We start from the raw sequence: 12672 nt of genomic DNA on the forward strand, positions 1-12672 counted from the left end.
AATAAATGAATCTTTAAAAAAAAGAAGTACACAGTCTAGTGAGGGAGACCATGACACAAAGCAATAAATTAAATACTGTGTTTTAAATTTGGATGGTATATTCAGAGTGCTCAAATGATGGGCAGTTAGCACAACATGGGGGAGTTCCAGAAAACTCCATGGAGGATGACAACTAGCCTAGTCTTGCAGGGTCAGTAGGTCAGAGCAGAAGCAAAGGATATTCCAGGCAGAAAGGATAGTATAGCATGAACTACAAACAACTCACTATTTCAAGAGAATGGATCATGCTGTGGGGAATGGAGTGGCGAAGCAGGAAAGGTAGCCAGGGAGCTGGTGACGCCTGTTAACAAACCTGGACTTTATTCTGCACATGTAGGGACTGCTGAAGGGTTTGACTTTCAGTGATAAGCTCCCACTCTAGCAATACAGTGAATAGTGGATTTCTAGCAGACGAGTGGAGGCATGAAGATGACCAGAAGGGCCTCCTCTGCAGCAGGGACTGCAATGAAAGACCTGAACTGGAGAGAGATTTAGGAAGGAAAAGAAATGAACAGGGCTAAGTGAATGCATGATTTAGGTAGGAGAGGAAAGAGTCTTAAATTTCTGGCGTAGTGGGTGATGGTGTCAGCAGCTGAAACAGAACACACAAGGGGGAAGACAGCTCATTCGAATGCTTACGGATCATCTGGTAATCGACAGTTGGATAAAGGACTCTGAACCCCAGAGACGAGGCCAGGGCTGGATGCAGGTGGGATTGGAAGCCTCTGGAGTGCAACAATTCTGAAACTTGGGTTTTTAAAGTCAAGCGTGGGTCAAAGACCCTGGGGAACAAAGAATGTCATTTAAATAAGAGGGGATTTATTATTTTTGACCAAAAGAATTCAATGTAACAGAAATACAGATCGGTTGTGGGAAGAGAGGGTTCCAGTTTGGGACTTAGTAGTCGATCAGGCTCTTTTTGCGTGCTCTCTCTGCTGTTAATGCTGCATGGTCACATCACATGTCTGTCCCATGGGTCTGGCCTGGAGTGTGACCAGGAAGGAGCAAGCAGAGGCTGGTGTATCACTGGTGGCTTAAGCAGAATGAATGGGCCCTGATCCTCGGATTCCAATCAGATCTTTTGGTGCTGGTTTTCTGCAGAAATAGAAGGCTGCCACCCAAAATGGAGCTGGGCCATTTATTTACTGACCATTCCCAAAGAGGGGATACAGTTATGCTTCCAATTGATTAATAAGCAGGAAAGTGATGGTGATGGAATCAGGATGCTAGAGAAGCCTGGTGTCAACTCTTTGCACTGCCATGGACACTGGTGGGCATCACCAGCAGCAGGGTGATTCCTGAGGCTCTGTATTCCCTCCCCCAGATTGATGAAAATCTCAGCTCAGATATCACCTCCTAAAAGAGGACTTCGGGGACACCCTATCTAAAATAATACACCTGCTGTACTCCCTCACTATCCGCCTCCCTACTTTACTGTTCTTCATTGTACTTATCACTACTTCCCTGATTTTTTGTCTTAGGGGAGGTGTTTATTTTTATTTGTTTATTTTCTATCTTCCCACTAGAATGTAAACTCTATGAGAATAGACCGCCTGGCTTGCCCACTGCTGTAGCAACTGGCACATAACATAACAACTAGCACATAACAGATACTCAATTTCTTAATGAATGTGTAAATAGAAATAATTTTACAACAGTGGGAGGGTACTATGCAGTCTATTTTATTTTTATTTACTTATTTTTTAAAGTTTATTTATTTATTTATGGTTTTTTAGTAATCATTACTCCCACCATGGGGCTTGAACTCATTACCCGGAGATCCGAGAGTCGCAGGGCCTTCTGACTGAGCCAGCCAGGCGACCCTTACATAATTTTAATACCTGTGGAATAATAGCGGCGACAAAACTTCTAAACAAATGTATGTCCGAACATTCAGGGGCGCCTGGGTGGCTCAGTCATTAGGCGTCTGCCTTTGGCTCAGGTCATCCCCCTGCTTGTGTTCCCTCTCTCGCTGTGTCTCTCTGTGTCAAATAAATAAATTTTTTTAAAAAAGAACGTTCAGAGAATAAATCAAAACAAGTTCCTTTTTGTGCCAGTGATTAGTATTTAGGGAAAGACCAGAGGAACGAGGTTCCGACGCTAGCAGCCTTTTTTTTTTTTTTTTAAGTTTGAGAGAGAGAGAATGAGAGACAGAGAGCATGAGAGGGAGGAGGGTCAGAGGGAGAAGCAGACTCCCTGCCGAGCAGGGAGCCCAATGCGGGACTCGATCCCGGGACTCGATCCCGGGACACCATCCCGGGACTCCATCCCGGGACTCCATCCCAGGACTCCAGGATCATGACCTGAGCCGAAGGCAGTCGCTTAACCAACTGAGCCACCCAGGCACCCCCGCTAGCAGCCTTTTGCCTCTCGCCCTGGATGGCTGGACCGCGCGCCCGGAGGGAGCAGTGCCGCCAGGAGCCGCTAGGGGCCGCTACCGCTAGCAGCGTCCGGCTGTGCCGCTCTGTGCGTCCCCTGCGCCCCTCGGAGAGGAAACTGGGCCGGAGGGCGCGGCGCAGTGCATCCTGGGTCGGCGTAGCCATGGCGTCTCGTGTCCTTTCCGCTTGTGTCCGCCGACTGCCCGCGGCCTTCGCGCCGCTGCCACGGCTTCCCACGTTGGCCGCGGCCCGGCCGCTCAGCATCACCCTGTGCCCCGCGGGGGCCCGGACGAGGCCTGGGGCTCCGCAGCCAGCCTCGGTGCTCGCGCAGGTGACTCGCGGTGACTTTGCTGGGGCTTGGCAGGGGTCAGGGATCGGGGTAGGGGGGAGGGGCCAGGCAGCGGGGCCACGCCAGCCGCGGCTGGGGTGACCGGTAGACATCTGGCTCTCCGCCCATCCCACTCCCTCACGGTGCCTGGTTGACCCCTGCTGGGAGCCCAGATGACCTAGTGCTAACGAGCCGGGGCGCACACCTGCCAGTCAAACACCCCTGGGTTCGAATGCTGGCTGCCACTTTCCGAAACTTTGGGCCAGTCTCGTGACCTCAGTACTGTCGGTCTGAACGGCAAAGTTGGGGTACTAGGCTCTACTTCGTGGAGGTGCAACAAGGTTTTGAGAGCACCTAGTTGGGGTGCTTGGTAAACTCTCCGTTAGTCGTGGTGATAGTGACAAATGTTGTGATAGCTTTCTAGGGGAAAACTGATGACAGAGTACAAAAGAGAAGCCACACTGGCCTACAACCTTCTCCAGACCAGTCTGCGTCCAGGATTTCTCCCTAGTCCCTTCTGCCTGTTTACAGGCCTCCTGGAAGTAAAGATAGGAAGAAAGTAGAATCTAGCCTTTCTGTCCGAGGAAACCTTTGTGAGGCAGAAATTTTGGTTTGGGCAGTGGTTTTCAACCCTAGTTGCACATTCAAATCACCTGAGCAGCTTAAAAGAGGCGGAAAAATCCCTTGCCCAACCCCCCTTTTGATTTACTTCTCTGAGTGAGGCCCTGGCATGGGTTTTCATTTAAGTTCCCCAGATGATTAAAGGGTTTGGCCAAGATCAAGAACTACTGCCTTAATGTAGAATAGACTCTCAAGGCCAAGTTGAGGACCCCCCCCCCCCCAAACCTATGAACTTAATAGTGGTTTCAGTATTTCGGTATTGACTACATTTAGAATAAAACATAAGGATGCCCAGGTCAAATTAGTCATTGTCTCTAGAGCTGGGGTGTCTGGGTGTCTGTGTGTCTGTTTTTAGAACTCACCAAGTGATTATTTTGTGTGGCTAGGGTTGAGATTTACTGACAATGCAATGGATTAATTCATAGGGCACTAGCCCCATTGCCTGAATCAAAAGGTTAACAGTGTCACCCTGAAGTTAAGAGGGCATTATATAGAGTTGCCAAGTGTTTTTTTTCCTGAGACTGATTTCCACATTAAGCTAAAATGCAAAGTGATTGTCCTTACTCATAGAGCACTGATTCTCAGACTTGATTGTTATAGATCCCTTGGGTTAAAATACAGATTCTGGGAAGGGGCCCAAGAGGCTTCATTTCCAGTGGGCTCCCAGACCTTATTCTAGGTGAAGGGTTTAGAGATACATAGAAAAGAAAGACACTAGTTAGTATCTCATTGGATGCTGCAGCCTCATGTTAAACGTGCCAGCTCATTCCCTGCTGCTGTGTTCCCGAGGCCGTTCTACACTGTCTTGGTTCGTTCTTTCCCTCTACCTCTCTGCTCCTACCCTCTTGCACTTTGTCTAATCCTTAAATGTTGGTAAGTTCCAAAGATCTCTTACCACACTCTCTTTCTTGTCTGTGTCTTCACTCTCTTGGTTTCTGCTATTGCCTGTTTCCCAGTTACCCCAAACTTCCACCTCCAGCCCTTGCTCATTTCATTGGGACTATTGCTCACTCCACCCACTCTGTTCCATTAGATTTTTTCTCCTCAGATCCATCCACTTTGCTGACTCCAGGGCAACTAGTTCTTCATTTATATTCCAACTCTTTACCCTCCCAAAAGGAGCTAAAGCAGTTCTCCTGGATATAAAAATACGAGACAGTATAAAACAGAAGGTAAGAAAAACAAGGGTAGTGGCCTAGAATGTAACCTGGAAGTCTTGTACTTGACCCAAGCAGGCCCCCATATCTGAACTGTCTCAAAGCCAGAGCACAAAGAAGACTTCCGAAGAGTGCTGTGGGGCACGGCACCCAGATGAAGGCATAACGCTTGTGCAGGGAGTGCTCAGCTGTTTTGTCTTTTTCAGGTGTCTGCAGCCCTGGGCCCTGCCTCTTGAGCCTCAGAGCCTGTGTCCCACCTTAACCTTCAGTCTCCAGCAACATGAAGTCATTTCTTCCCACAGACCCACTACACTCCCATGCCTCATTTTCTTGGCCTGGCCTTCCCTCCTTGGATGTCCTTGTCCTTCCAGGGCTAACTCCAAGTTTGGTATCTCTTTCTTCCTTGCTTGTCAAGGACTGAATGACAGCTCTTGTTCAGGAAGCAGCTTACAAATACGTCTGTCGTAGCTCTTGCCACATTTTTTTTTTTTTTAAGATTTTATTTATTTATTTGAGAGAGACATGAGCGGGGGGAGGGGTAAAGGGAGATGGAGAAGCAGACTCCCTGCTGAGCAGGGAGCCGGCCATGAGGCTTGATCGCAGGACCCTGGGATCATGGCCCGAGGCAAAGGCAGACGCTTAACCCACTGAGCCACCCAGGCACCTCTCTTGCCACATTTTTATTACAACTTAAATAATCTATTTGGCTCGATCTTTTCCATTAGACCATAAGCTTCTCTGAGGGTAGCGGTCATGTTTTATTTATCTTTGTAGTTCCAACCCACAGCACAGTGCTCGGTACAGGAGGTAGAGCTCATAGGCTGCTGAGACAGTCCTGTGTATGAAGACAAGACATAGCCACACGTGAGGACAGGTGTGTGCACAGCACAGAGGAGGGACCTAACCAGTGCCCCCGGTGAGCACGGTCTCAAAGGGCAGGGTGTGACAGCATGTGCAGAGGCCAGGAGAGCCCGGCACTCTTAACGGTTGATCCTCAGGGTGCCTGTGGAATGGAGAGACCTGAGTTGAGATAAAGACGTAGGCATGTTGTGAAGGGTGCTGAGGAATGTGTATGTTCTGTTTAGGTTGCAGGGAGTGAACATGCAACAAGGTTGGTTGAATAGGTGAGATCTTTCTTCCCAATCAGCCAGGCTGGGTGGCCCAGTAAACACGGATGGTGAGACAGTGGGAAGAGTGGGGGTAGGCTCTCAGGTGTCTGGCCAGAGCGCCAGGTGGCCGACAAGGAATAGAGGTCTACAGGCAGGCGTTTTGGAAGACAGGTAAGGAATTTATTTCCAAACTGACACCGGGATGTCGGCTACCAGAGTGGAGCCGTCCAGGGGCACCTGGTAGAGCTGGCCTTTAAAGCTGCCTCCTGGGGGCGCTTGGGTGGCTCAGTTGGTTAAGCTTCGGCTCAGGGGGCCCTGGGATCAAGCTCCGCATAAAGCCCCGCTCAAAGCCCCGCTCTCTCTCGCTCGCTCTCAAATAAAATCTTTAAAAAAAAAAAAAAAAAGCTGCCTCCTGAGCTTTAAACTGAGGTTCCTCAGTTTCCCTTAGTCAGAGATGTACCTGAGTGGATACAGATGCATTTCGATGGAGGAACCAGGCTATTGGTTTCTACTAGTCTAGTGGGTAGTCATTCTTCTGCACACAGTGCCTTCTCTGATGGCTGTGGGAAGTGACTTGTGTCACATAGAATTGTTAAGTGTAGATCTTGGGGAAAAACACCACCAGAAACATTGTTGACTGTCGGGGACACTGCTGAGCTGCTTGCCTGTTTTCCGTGCCTCCTCTTTTTTTTTTAAACAGCTGAGATCCAGCAGGAAGGAGGCAGTAAGGCCCTCCCCAGAGGCCACGCTGGGAGGCCTGGGGCGGGATACCTTTCTCTGTCTCCTGTTTCCTGTCTGTAAAATGGGACTGATGTCAGAACTAAAGGAGGTGATGGTTTGTAAAGTGCCCAGTGCCGCGCCATAGTCTGATGATAAGAAGTGTGCAAGGAGACCAGGAGGAGAGGCTTGAGAGGGAAGGAGTGGGATCAAGTACCTTGGGGCCACACTACCGCCAGAGTCTCAGAGCCCGATCCTCCTAGACAGCCCTCAGCAGCCCTCACTGTGGATGTGCCTGGCCGTGTTCAGAGTCCTTCACATTCCCTCAGTGACGCCTCACAGCGGTGCTGTGAGCTTTGTCCTGTTGCTTATCCCCATTTTACAGATATGGAAACTGTGACACTGGAGGGTTAAGTAACTTGCCCGAGGCCACACAGCTAGTAAGAAAGCTAGTGCCAGGGCACAGATGTAGGCGGCCTTATTCCAGAGTCGGAGCTGTCACCCACTAGACCTGCCTGCCCCGTGCTGAGCCCACTGGAGCCCCCCACTTCGGACTGGCCTGTGCTCTCCACGTGGAGACCCCTTTAATTTCTCCACGTTGTGCCCACTGGCCCAAGTTTGGGCACCTGCTGGTGTGGCTGGGGATGGTGCTGACCCCTAGTGGGCCACTTGGGTAGTTGTGTCCCATGTGCCCTCCCCAGCCTCATCCTTCCTCGTGGGCTCTGCAGCGAAGGTCCTGTTTTCTCCTTCTCCTCAGCAGTAATCCCCCCTCATACCACTTCTTGATGTGCACACAGACAAGGCCTCTGTTAGATCCTTCCCACTCAAACTTCTTTCCTGTCATCACCACTTAACTCATTGTTCCTCCCTCTGTCTCTTTGCCTTCTGCTGTTTCATTTTACTTGGGGCTTGGAGACTTCTAGTGATTGTGGATAAGTAGGCCTGGAGATGTTCCCGTAGCGGAGGTCTCCTTAACCCATGCTGCAGTCGGAAATGAAAGGACGCTATACACATAGAGACAGAAAAGAACCAGTGCTCTTAAACTCCGAAAGCACTTAGAAATCCTTTAGAATATCCATAAAGCTCTTCATCTAATCTCTCTATAGCTTGCTGATTAAACCTGATTTCAGTACCTGATTTTTTTTTTTTGAAGATAAGTATTTCTTAAACAGGTGTATACAGATTTCGTTCATTAGGCAGTGTTTTTTATTATGGTTTTCATAGACCTCTGTCAGTCTCAAGGGACCCTGCAAACCCACTTTCTAAGGGGAAATGCTGTAAGAACTCCAAATTAACTTAAGAACTCCAGACTTAACATCACCTTTAGAAGGTAAACAAACCAGTTCAGATTAGGGACTTCTGCAGGGAGCAGAACTGTCAGACAGCTGTTTTGTTTCCTCTTGTTCTGTATTGTACCTTCCATGGTATTAAGCCTGCTGAGCTCTAAGTTGGAGTTCCTTCCATATTTGGTGAAAGAATCCAGCCAACACCCTAATACCTAGTTGATTATCAAGTAGGCTAGTATCACAGACATTTGAGATATTACTCCCATCATGGCAAAACTCAGAAAGGCTCATGGTTTGGCTGGTGGCAATAAGACAAGCCTCCCCCGAAGGGAAACAGATTGGACTATGAGGTCTGTCGGGCTCCCTCGTGTGGGGGCTGGTAGCTGGCTCATTTGTCCTGGCTGAGGTCAGTGGCCATATTGGACCTTCCTGTGTGTGCTCCTCCAGGGAGCTGCCTCTTTGTTCACCATGACAGCTCTTCCCGGGTGTGCCATCTTGACTCAGGTGTGCCGATTAAAGGTGACAGTGGCTAGGCGCTGCAGCAGGTGCCACAAGAAGACACTCATCTGCAGACCCTACACGATTTTAGCGGCAGCCTGTCTCCCAGAGCCAGACTAGTGGCCAGAGCTGGAGTGCTGAATGCAGGAGCCGGGGCGGGGGGGTCCTGGCTCTGAGGGGATGGGAGGCCCATTTTTTATGCTGCTGGACTGCCGGGGCTTCTGAAAATAACCCAGTGTTGTGACTCTGGGTGGCCTAATGGCTACAGTTAGAACCAGAGGAGGTGGTTCTCGGGAAGCACTAAAAGCTCTGGAGAGTGTCTGTAAGCGAGTGAGCATTCGTCTTCGGTTCAACCACTCTCCCGCCCTTGTTCTAGGTTCCAGTGACACAGTTGTGCCGCCAGTACAGTGACGCACCCCCTCTGACGTTAGAGGGGATCAGGGACCGTGTTCTTTATGTCTTGAAACTTTATGACAAGATTGACCCAGAGAAGGTAATCGATGTGGCTTAATGTTTTTCCTTTAAATGAGTATTTAATCAGTACAGAATGCAGAGGGTCTAAAAGGATACTGAGTAAAAAGTCTCCCTGACTCCCAGCCACCTGGTTGCCCTTCTTGGAGGCAGCCAGTGGAATCAGCTTCTCGCGTTATCTTTCCAGAGATACTCAATACATATGCAAGGAAGTGTATTCACATATGTACGTATATTTTATGTACTGTGTGACCTTTATCTCCTACCCTTTTACTTATTTTTAAAGATTTATTTTGAGAGAGAGTGCGTGTGCACAAGCGGGGTGGGGGGATGGGCAGAGGGAGAAGCTGACTCCCTGCGGAGCAGGGAGGACCCTGGGATCATGACCTGAGCCTAAGGCAGATGCTTAACTGACTGAGCCACTGAGGCGCCCCACTCTCCTTTTTAAAAACACACAAGTGGTAGAATACTGCAAACACTGTTCTGCACCTTGCTTTTTTAACTTAACCACTGGCATTTTTCTCATAGAGCTGCATAAACAAATTCCTTCTGTAATAATTGAATCTGCTCTGTAGGTAGGACAGTGAGGTTTTTATTATTGAGGTCTAATTGACATATAACACTAGTTTTAGGTGTACAACATAATGATATTTGTATAATATTGTGAACTGGAAAAAAAAGGGGGGTGCACCTGCATGTCTCAGTTGGTTAAGTGTCCGATTCTTGATTTCAGCTCAGGTCATGATCTCAGGGTTGTGAGATCGAGCCCCGTGTCCGGCTCTGTGCTAGGCATGGAGCCTGTATAAGATTCTCTCCCCCACCCCCCCAAAAACTGAATTGATCACGGTAAGTCTGGTTAACATCCGTCACCACACATCATTATAGAAACTTTTTTCTTATGATGAAGATTTTTAAGATTACGGTCCTAGCAGCTTCCAAATATGCAGTGTAGCGTTAGTATGGTCACCACGTTGTACATTCTGTCCCCACGATAGTTTTCCCAAGCAGTGATCAAAGATCTTAATAAAGTATATAAAGTGAAATCCATCATTAGCTTTGTGTATATTGTTAATCCTTTCAAAAGAAGCTTGAATAAGTTAACATATAAAGCACACTAAGTATATGCTGGCACAGGTTAAACATAAAATGCTGGTTATCACTCTTCTTATTTAAAATATGGCCTCTTTATATTAAGCATCTTCTATGTAATGATTAAGTGACATTGTACCTCTCTGTTATCTTGAGAAGCAAAAACTGTCACGGACTGAGTTTTGTGTCTGGCGTTCCTTTCTTGCAGCTCTCGGTAAATTCCCACTTTATGAAAGACCTGGGCTTAGACAGTTTGGACCAAGTGGAAATTATCATGGCCATGGAGGACGAATTTGGTAACGGGCTAAGTCTGGGGTCTGCACAGTGTGATTCATGATTTAGGTGGAAGAAATGCTGGGGGTCACAACTGGAATTTGAATCAAATACAGAAATAGAAACAGCACCCCCCCTCCCCACGTGCTTTCTGTCAGATGAAGTCAATACTAGGGATGGTGCACTCACTTAGAACACACTTGGTGTGGGGCCAGCGGAGGGCCCAGTGTGGTGCCGAGGGCTGAGTGACCAGAAGCAGCCTGGGGGAGGATGGGATTTGGATGCTCTACGTGGGGCTCCAAGGTGAAGGCAGAATCTCACCTGTGGAGAAGCTGAGCACACCTGAGCACCCTGAATGGCCATGCCCAGAGAAGTAACTAGGTGTGCCCGGGACACACACACACACACAGACCTGGTTTTCTGCCATGCCTCCCATGCACACTCCCAGGTTATGCTTGTTTCTCAGACACTTGTGCACAGGAGACCTTTTAAGGGTCAGTTTTTGGGTAGGTTGCCTGAATGAAAGCCAAGGGGCTTCTGTGCTATCCTACAGAGCAGAGCATAGTTAAAATTCCTCACAGATTATGCTCACTAGAGGGATGGTATCAGTTAGGGGTAGGATGGGAACATGTTCATGAAAATGTCCTGGAATTAGATGATGGTGATGGTTGCACAACTTGTGAATACACTAAAAACCACTGAATTTTATACTTTAAATGGGTGAATTTTCTATCCTATGAATTACAGCTTTTAAAAAAAGAATCAGCTGTTATACCAATATAACTTGTCTAGAACATAACTGGCCCATAACTTAAATGGGATTCAGGGTTGCTGGAAAATTTTGATGTACGTGGTGGGTGGTAAGGAAGTTTGAGATGTGTTTAATTTTAAAGGATTTGTTTTTCTACACTCATGCGTTGTACATTTTACTTTTAGGGTTTGAAATTCCTGATACAGATGCGGAGAAGTTAATGTGTCCACAAGAAATTGTAGATTACATTGCAGATAAGAAGGATGTATATGAATAAATCAGGTAAATAATTTAACTTACAGAATGATGTCCTCCCATAGAATTAACCTCTCTGTAGTTCTTCAATAAAGTAAGACTCAGGAAGAAATGGAAACATTGGGAAATGCTTGACAGATTTTCACTGGTTATAAGACATAGGTCCTCTCTGGTTATCTGCCACTCAGAGGGGCTGGCCTTAGTGATCATCTTTATCCTTGAGACGGGCCGTGAACAATTCATTCTTGGACAGGACTTCCTTGATTGTCCTCCTCATAAAAGCAGTCTTGTACAAAACACTGAGCAGGGTAACCCAGAAGCGGAGACCTCTGCCGCCCTCGGTTTCACACCCGGAGTCAGCCCAGCCTGCTATCCTGGAAGCTGAGATGGCCTCTTAATCAGGCAGGAGAGGCCTCCTGGTTAAGAGGCTGGACTCTGGAGTCAGACAGCAGACTTTATACTCCACTCTGTCCGGATCTGTAAGTCTGGTGATCTTGGGCAGGCCGCCTAGCCTCTGTGCCTGTTTCCTCAGATGTAAAATGGGGATAATGACAGGGCCTCCCTGAGGCTTTCCTGAAGGTAAAATTCAGTGTATGCAAATTACTTAACAGCACATGGTAAAGAAGCCTGTATGTAGACAGCTGTTGTTTTTCAGGCTCTAGTATGATCAAGTGGTTGATTTTTTTTTTTTAATAAACATTCTATTAAGTGTCTGTAACTTTGATTACCCTGGATTGAGCACCTCAAGTCATTGAAAGTCAGTGCACCAAAAAGAAACACTGAACTAACTTTGTCTTTGCCAGACCCCCTTTTTTCACTGAGAGAGGAGTCGGAAGATGCTGGCGAGTGTCTGGAAGTGAGAACGCGTTTTGGCATTATTGCTGCCTTTGACAGAGTAATTCTGTTTAGACTTGTATTTAAACTGTCTGTTTTTTCCTTTGAAAATAAATCTATAAAGCCAACATTGTTCTCAGTCTTCAGTTTTTCAGTGCCTGTAAAGTGCTTGTTTATGTTGACTTTACTTAATATTTTATTTTTTTAAGTAGGCTCCTGCTGGGTGCGAAGCCCAGTGCAGGACTTGAACTCATGATCCTGAGATCAAGACCTGAGCCAAGATCAAGAGTCAGATGCTTGGGGCGCCTGAGTGGCTCAGTCGTTAAGCGTCTGCCTTCGGCTCAGGTCATTAACCCAGGGTCTTGGGATCGAGGCCCGCGTCGGGCTCCCTGCTCCGCGGGAAGCCTGCTTCTCTCTCTCCCTCTCCCCCCGCTTGTGTTCCCTCTCTCGTTGTCTCTGTCAAATAAATAAATAAAATCTTTAAAAAAAAAAATAGAGTCAGATGCTTAACTGACTGAGCCACCCAGGCACCCCGAGTCTTAACTTTGCTTAGTATTTTTAAAGATTTGTCTGGTTAGTCATTGGTATTCATGCATATAAAAAATTCATGCATATAAAAAACTTGTCTAGCAGTGTATCTGAAATAAGTTCCTCTCCCATTGCCTTCAGTGTGAGGAATGAGTATTAGTGAAAAAAGGACTTTTTGCCTGAAAAATTTTTTTTATCTTGAGTTTAGCAGATGTATTAGCTGACACCAGCATATATGACTGATTTTTCCTCCCTGTCCTATGGATCTTTCCAAATTAATAGAATTTAATACTTTTGGAGGATAGAAAGCGGTCTTTGCTCCTGGAAGGTCACTTTGA

General features: G+C 47.3%; 1 protein-coding gene across 1 annotated transcript; it reads left to right on the forward strand.

The window, feature by feature from the left end:
- The first annotated feature begins 2561 nt into the window (after positions 1 to 2561).
- Positions 2562 to 11934, forward strand: NDUFAB1 (NADH:ubiquinone oxidoreductase subunit AB1). The gene is made up of 5 exons (XM_034988046.1): positions 2562 to 2748; positions 8510 to 8626; positions 9902 to 9989; positions 10903 to 10999; positions 11776 to 11934. Exons 1-4 carry the CDS (start codon positions 2581 to 2583, stop codon positions 10992 to 10994), a joined length of 465 nt encoding a protein of 154 aa, XP_034843937.1. The 5' UTR covers positions 2562 to 2580; the 3' UTR covers positions 10995 to 10999; positions 11776 to 11934.
- The last annotated feature ends 738 nt before the right edge of the window (positions 11935 to 12672 follow it).

The sequence above is a fragment of the Mirounga leonina genome, unplaced genomic scaffold (assembly GCF_011800145.1).
Source record: "Mirounga leonina isolate KUSES-001 unplaced genomic scaffold, KU_Mleo_1.0 Mir_448, whole genome shotgun sequence".
NCBI classification, from domain to species: Eukaryota; Metazoa; Chordata; class Mammalia; order Carnivora; family Phocidae; genus Mirounga; species Mirounga leonina.

Coding starts and splice junctions, on each gene's coding strand:
- NDUFAB1 (XM_034988046.1), top strand. CDS start 2,581: ATGGCGTCTCGTGTCCTTTCCGCTTGTGTCCGCCGACTGCCCGCGGCC. Junction 2,749..8,509: donor CAGCCTCGGTGCTCGCGCAG/GTGACTCGCGGT, acceptor CCCTTGTTCTAG/GTTCCAGTGACACAGTTGTG. Junction 8,627..9,901: donor ACAAGATTGACCCAGAGAAG/GTAATCGATGTG, acceptor CCTTTCTTGCAG/CTCTCGGTAAATTCCCACTT.